This window comes from Aedes albopictus, chromosome 2 (assembly GCF_035046485.1).
Source record: "Aedes albopictus strain Foshan chromosome 2, AalbF5, whole genome shotgun sequence".
NCBI lineage: Eukaryota > Metazoa > Arthropoda > Insecta > Diptera > Culicidae > Aedes > Aedes albopictus.
Window position 1 is genome coordinate 115,320,168 of NC_085137.1, and position 7,136 is coordinate 115,327,303.

General features: G+C 48.8%; 1 protein-coding gene across 1 annotated transcript; it reads right to left on the minus strand.

Annotated features, from left to right (window-relative positions):
• Positions 1–1,388: 1,388 nt before the first annotated feature.
• LOC134286165 (uncharacterized) lies at positions 1,389–6,749 on the minus strand. The gene is made up of 2 exons (XM_062847739.1): positions 5,698–6,749; positions 1,389–5,481 (listed from the first exon to the last, which is right to left on the minus strand). The coding sequence occupies exons 1-2, from the start codon at positions 6,747–6,749 to the stop codon at positions 1,389–1,391; spliced, it is 5,145 nt and encodes a 1,714-aa protein (XP_062703723.1).
• Positions 6,750–7,136: the final 387 nt, after the last annotated feature.

Below are 7,136 nucleotides of genomic sequence, written 5' to 3' on the forward strand. Positions count from 1 at the left end.
AGGTTGATTCTTCAGGAAATCATTCAAGCATTTCTCCACGAGTCTTAAAAGAGATTTCTCTTGGATTTAGCCCAGAAATTGCGCTTAGAGTTCCTCCAAAGATTTGTTTAGTAGTTTTGGCAAAGTGTTCATCCGCATTTTTTTATAATTACTTATTCCGGAATTCTTTCACGTATATTTTTTCAGGAAGGCCTTCGATAATTCCTATAGGAAATACTACAACGATTTTTCCGGCAATTTCTTCAAAGATTCTTTCAGGAATTCCTTCAACGATTCTATCAAAAGTAGTTTTAAAAAAATTCAGGACTATCTTTAAAAATAATTCTTAAAAATTCTCCCATGTATTCTTCAGGGTCATCTTCCATAGACTTCTCATTAATTCCATCGCGAAAGCTTTCAAAGATTTCTCCAGAATTTCATCGAAGAATTCGTCCTCCGATTCCTTGAAGAATGTCTTGAATCATTTGTTCATTTTTTTCTAAGTTTTTATTACAAAAACAACACATTTTTCCAAGCATTCAGTTTGTTAATTATGAGTCCAAGATTTGTTTCCCAAAAAAATCTCCAAGGGTTCCTCTAGGAACTTCTCCAAGGATTATCTAAATAATTTCCTAAAGAATTTCTGAAGAAATTTCTTCAAGTGATCGTTATAGAATTTATCCATAGATTTTTTCACCAAGGATACTGTAGGAACACGGATTCCCCAAAGATCCGAAAAGACCGTTGAAACTCGAACACGTGGTAGACGAAACACGCGGTGTGTATGAAACGACACTTAGGGGTATGGGCACTCTCCCGTTATTGGAAGCAATAAACGCGGATGATGTGATCTGTACGAGCGATATATTTGAACTGATTGTGTGATTTGAACAGAGATATACTATTAGTCTACAAGGGGGTATAGTGTGATGCCAAACATTATGCTCACTAGCCGAAGGATAGTGAGAGAAGAGAGAATCTAAATCTACTTATCTCTAGGGTATGAGTGTGTAAAGTGTGCTACAATGAGTGTTTATATGATATAATGTTAGAACTACGATCACGCCCCAACATATGCCGGCCCCCGTTGAAAGGGTCGACTTTCAACCGAAAAACTATGAACTCCACCGATGTCTTCTGCTGCAACTGGAGGTCGTTGAACATCTCTGTCTAGTACGGTCTCCTCGTCTTCGCATCTCGGACGCGGGCACCGCGGCGGTCGGTCGAACATCGGTCATCATCAGGGTTGGGCGTGCTCAGGGTTGAAGTAGCCATCGGGGATCCCGGACATGTCGGAGGACAAAACATTCTTTAGGCTTTTTGAAAATTCAATAAACAACTAACTTACATGGTCGGAGGCCCGAAGGCCTCCACGTTGCGCAATGCCGAAGCAATGCGATGGACGAAACTCAGTCCTCTGAGTTTGGGTTGATTGAGCCGGCATCGTTCAATGCAGGCTGGCGTACAGGTAGAACGCATATCTTCGAGATTAATCGGGTATACTCGCCATCGGCAGTCCGCACGACGACTACACGGATGTTGTTGTCCGTGCCGCGGCAGACTCGGATGATACGGCCGTACCTCCATTTCAATGGTGGGAGGTTGTCTTCCTTGACCAACACCAAAGTGCCGATCTCAATGTTGTTGCGCTGTTGAGTCCACTTAGTACGTGGATGGAGGCCTGACAGGTAGTCGATGGTCCAACGCTTCCAAACGCGTCGGAGTAGTTCCTGATTCGTCTGCCACCGGTCGAGGCGGTTCCTCGGTACTTCGGACAGGTTAGGCTCAGGAAACGCGGTGAGAGGCCGATGAACGAGAAAATGTCCCGGAGTTAAGACTTCCAGGTCATTAGGGTCGGCCGAGAGCGCAGTCAATGGCCTAGAATTCAAGCAAGCCTCGATGCGAGATAGTAGGGTCACAAACTCGTCCTGAGAAAGCACCGAATTTCCAATAGTGGCCCGGAGATGCCTCTTAAACGATTTCACCGCCGCCTCCCACAATCCCCCAAAATTGGGACTGCGGGGCGGAATGAACCTGAATTCGGTGCCATCATCTGCGCACGTGCTGATTACTTCTGCCTGATGTTGCTGATCATAGAACTGCTTGCGTAGCTGTGCGAGTTCCTTTGCTGCTCCCTTGAAATTTGTGGCGTTGTCGCACTGGATAAGCCTTGGTCGCCCTCTGCGAGCGACGAAACGTTGCAACGCCGCCAGAAATGCGGCTGTACTGAGGTCGTACACAAGTTCTACGTGGGCAGCCTTTGTGACAAGGCAAACGAAAATAGCCACGTAGCATTTCACAGGAGGGGCTCTAGGCAGCTTCCGAAACTGGAAGGGTCCACACAGATCTACACCAGTATTCAAAAACGGTAGAGTTGGTGTCACTCTCTCAGGAGGCAAGTCCCCCATTAGCTGTTCGAGATTGGTGGGTTTGCAGCGGAAGCAATTCACGCAGGAGTGTACAACCTTCCGAGCCAAGTTCCTGATTCGAAGAGGCCAGTATTTCTCCCGTGCGCAGGCAACCAGTAGTTGTGATCCGGCGTGAAGATTTTTCAGGTGGTAGTGAACCAGAATGCGTTCTGTGAGTGTATGACGAGCTGGCAGAATCATGGGATGTTTCCTGTCCTCGGAAACAGCTGCGTGACGTAAACGACCACCAACACGAAGAATCCCACCAACTAGGATGGGAGCGAGGTTTTTCAAGGCAGAATGGGAGCTGACTTGTCCTTTTGATGTGATGGCGAGAATGTCTGCTCCAAAGGCTTCGTGTTGAGCAAGCTTTACGAGCGTCTTGGTAGCATTGTTCAGCTCCAAGGTGCTGAGAGGCCCAACCTTTCGAGCAGTTCGATTTCGAGGCGAAGCATTGTGTCGGAATCGGTGTAGAAAGGCAACTACCCGAACTAGACTGGAGAACGATGAGCGACACTCGAATATTTCGCTGGATTGTGTGGCTTGCACTGGCAATGAGACCGAGCGTTCCTCCAGCTCGGTAGAAGGTAGATCCTCGGGGATTGGACGGTTGATGGGAGGCCAGAAACGAGACGGTTGGCTTAGCCACTGGCATCCGTTCCACCAGGCTGGCGTATCTTTCAATTGCGCGGGGCTCATACCACGCGAGATAATGTCCGCGGGGTTTTCAGCACCGGGTACATGAGCCCAAGTTCCACCAACCGTTAGGCGCTGGATCTCTGAAACGCGATTCGCTACAAAGGTTTTCCAACGAGCTGGTGGCGAGCGAATCTGACAGAGAGCAATCATGGAATTCGTCCAAAAGAACGACTTCGTTTTCAATTCGACGCTTTCGGTGACCTTGTGGTACAAATGAGCTAGAAGTAACGCTGATGAAAGTACCAATCTGGGTAGGGTGAGCGTGGACTGCTTTTTCGATTTTCCTGTGGGCGCCACCTTCGATTTGGCGGCGAGTAGTCTGGCGGAAATGGTGCCATCACTTGACACCGTTCGAATGTAGAGGCAGGCCCCGTATGCCTTCTCTGAAGCATCGCAGAACCCATGCAACTCTACCACAACAGGATTATGAGCAAATGCTGCCCATCGAGGAATGGAAATCGATGTGATGTCCTCTAAGCTGTCACGAAACTCGGACCAATATTGATGTTGCTCTAGAGTCAGAGGCTCGTCCCAGGACACGGTAGTCTGCCACAGAGATTGAATGAATATCTTGGCAAGTACAACGACGGGACCTAGCAGTCCGAGAGGCAGGAATAGTTTGGCAGTGTCGGATGCAACGACGCGACGAGTAATGACAGCTTCTTTGGACCATTCTGGAACAGCGTAGCTGTACGTGTCGCTGGAGGGGTTCCACTGAATTCCGAGGGTCTTAATCGGAGACGAGAGCGAATCTAAAGCAAACACCGACCGTTCGTCACGATTTTCGGCCGGAATGTTCGAGAGAACAGCTGGGGAGTTGGACGCCCACTTTCGTAGACTAAACCCAGCTGACTGTAGTAGTTCCTGGAGTTGACTGCTAAGTTCTGCTCCGTCGTCTTCGTTGTCGACCCCGGTAAGCATATCGTCCACGTAAAAATCCTTGCCCAAAACTAGCGATGCGTGTGGAAAAGTGTCAGCACCTTGTATGGACAGCTCTTTCAGGCATCTGGTGGCCAAAAAGGGAGCAGATGCTGTACCGTAAGTCACCGTCGCTAGCTCAAAAGTGCGCAACGGTTCAGATGACGAACTACGCCACAGTATGCGCTGTAGTTGATAGTCCGACGGATGGATGCGTATCTGACGATACATCTTTTCTATGTCTGCAATAATGGCGATCCTGTGCATGCGAAACCGAAGATGGATGGCGAAGAGGTCGTCCTGAACCACAGCACCCACCATCAGCGCCTGATTCAAGGAGACCCCGCTGTCGGTCCGACATGAGGCGTCAAAAACGACCCGCAGTTTTGTGGTTGTGCTGTCAGTTTTTTCGACTCCGTGGTGAGGTAAGTAGTACGACAGTGCTGCAGACGAAGAAGTTCCAGAGCAGTCTACTTCCCTCATGTGGCCCAGCTGGTGGTATTCATCGATGAAGGCGTCGTAAGCTTCCTTCAGTTTGGGATTATCGTCGAGGCGACGTTCGAGAGCGAGAAATCTTTTGGTGGCAATCTCCTTTGAGCTGCCGAGTTGGGCTAAAACGGACGGCTGCTTTGGAAGCGTCACCACAAACCGACCCGAGTCATCTCGAAAAGTGTGAGCAGCGAAATGGTCCTCACAAGCAGCTTCCTCTATAGACTGCGTACTGGGAGACCAGCAGGACTCGATTTCCCAAAAACGTGAGATTAACTCATCGAGTGGTTGCTTGCTGCATACATGGGCAACCTTTGGAGTTCGATCAGGTAGACTGGAACCGATCTTACCCGAGGCAACCCAACCAAAAACAGTGTTCTGTAGAATCGGCTTCTCAGGACCCAACTTGGTGAATCCTTCGAGTAGCAAATCGTAATACAATTCCATACCGAGTAGTAGATCAATGGGACCCGGCTCATGGAACTTAGGATCTGCGAGGATTATATTCGATGGTAGTGTCCAGGCTGAAGCATCAAGCGACCTACTGGGAAGGTCTCTGGTAATCTTCTTCAGGATGTGACAACGTTGTTCAACGGAAAAGTCCGTGCAGTGAGATCCAATCTGGACGAGAACGGCATGAGATGACACGATTGCGGAGTTGCCTACGCCTCCAATTTCCTGGTGACACTGATAGCGATGTAGCTTCGACCTTTGAACGAGACTCTCGGTGATGAGGTTCAACTGCGACGCTGGATCCAACAAGGCTCTGGCCCACTGGATGTGGCCATTCGTTGAAAACACCTTGACGATTGCTGTTTGCAGCAGCACGGTGGCAGGAGCGCTTCTTGGGGCATCGACGACGGTGGTGGATACGAGACTGGTACCAGATGACGATGGCTTTGGATTTTCTAACGAAGACGACGACGTTGGCTGCGATTGCGACGCAGACTGATTCGGCGAGGCGGGTGGATTTTCCGGTGGAACCAGACTTCAGCGAGACACGGGAGGAGTAGTTGACTTGCTTGGAGTTGTGGAGCGATCATTGGGCGATTGGTGGAGCATAGTATGGTGCTTCTGGTTGCAGACTCTGCAACTGCTAGACGAACAACTGCGAAGCATGTGCGAAGGAGAGAAGCAATTGATGCAGAGGTTTTTCTTCTTCACAAGGTCAAATCGTTGAGAAACGGCCAAACCCTGGAAAAACTCGCATTTGAATGGAGAGTGCGAAGATTTCGAGCAAAATGGACAAGAGCTGGTCGCTGGACTGGTCACGGCGTGAACGGTGTTGATCTTCGACTTCGATGGACGCTGTTGCTCTGCTTTGTTGGACTCCGATGAATGTGACTTGGACGGTGGTAGCGACTGCAAAACTGACAAATGACCTTGAAGAAAGGCAATGATGTCCTTGTACTCTGGAACGTCCGTTGACCGGTAGTGTGACTCCCATTGCTTCAGCGTAGACGGATCGAGACGACTGCAGAGCATGTGAGCCAGGAGGACACTCCAACCGCCCGTTGGAACTCCCATCTTGTCGATCATGCTCAAATTCCGCTCAAAATCGTCGACCAACCGCATCAGAGACTCGTAGCTTTCCCTTTTCATGGGGTCAATAGCGAAAAGGGCATCGAGATAAGTTTTGAGAATCAGTTTCTTATTCTCAAACCTCTTCTCCAACAGCTGCCAAGCGACCGGGTAGTTGGCAGCCGAAAGTTCGATCGATTCAACGACCTTTTTTGCATCTTTTGTTAGAGAGGCTACGAGATACGAGAATTTGTCAAACGGGGTGAGCTGTTGGTTAGAATCGATGAGGGATTTGAATGAATCGCGAAAAGTGATCCACTCCGAAATAGTGCCATCAAACGTAGGGAGTTTAACTTCGGGTAGCTTGACGCGCGATTGTCCAGCAACTTGTGGAGGCGGGTTAGAAGGGGTAGCAAGCGCGAGTTTCCGAATCTCGTTAGCAATGAAACTGGAAACCAAAACGTAATCGAGCTCGAACCGCTGATGGATAACACGGTGCTTTTCGTCGGCGACGCTCTTCGCGTCGTCATCAACCCCTTTTACATCCTCACCCATCTCTTCGTCATCCTGATCTTCTTCTAACAGTTCGATAGCTAGACGATTTGCTTCGAACTTCTGGAAAAGTCCATCAACTCGCTGTTTCCATCCCTCTAGTTGTCCGCTGTGCTGCTCACTGTCATAATCAGTCATAAATTGCTTCGCATTGGCCAACGTGTTCGTATAGAAACGCTCCATACGATGAAGCTCGCGCAATCCCGGTGCAATTGTCCACAGCGACCAACAATGCTCGAAAGTGATCAATTGTTATTGCTTGACCGGCCAAATCGTCAAACCAGAGCACACTATGCAACAATCCACCAACTAGACTGGGATGAAAACATCGACTTGCGGATAGAACGCAACGAATCGATCAGTCAATGCCCAATAAAACAACGTCCGATATCAACTTTATTTGATCAGATCTCCAACTTGCATGCAATATTGTACTCACGTTTGCGGTCCAATTAGAAATACCTTCGACGAAGTCAAGTCTGGTTAGACCCGGCGGTGAATAGGATGGAGCTAGGTGGTGCGAATAGAAACGGTTTTATTTTTCAAGCTAACTAACACACACCTACACAC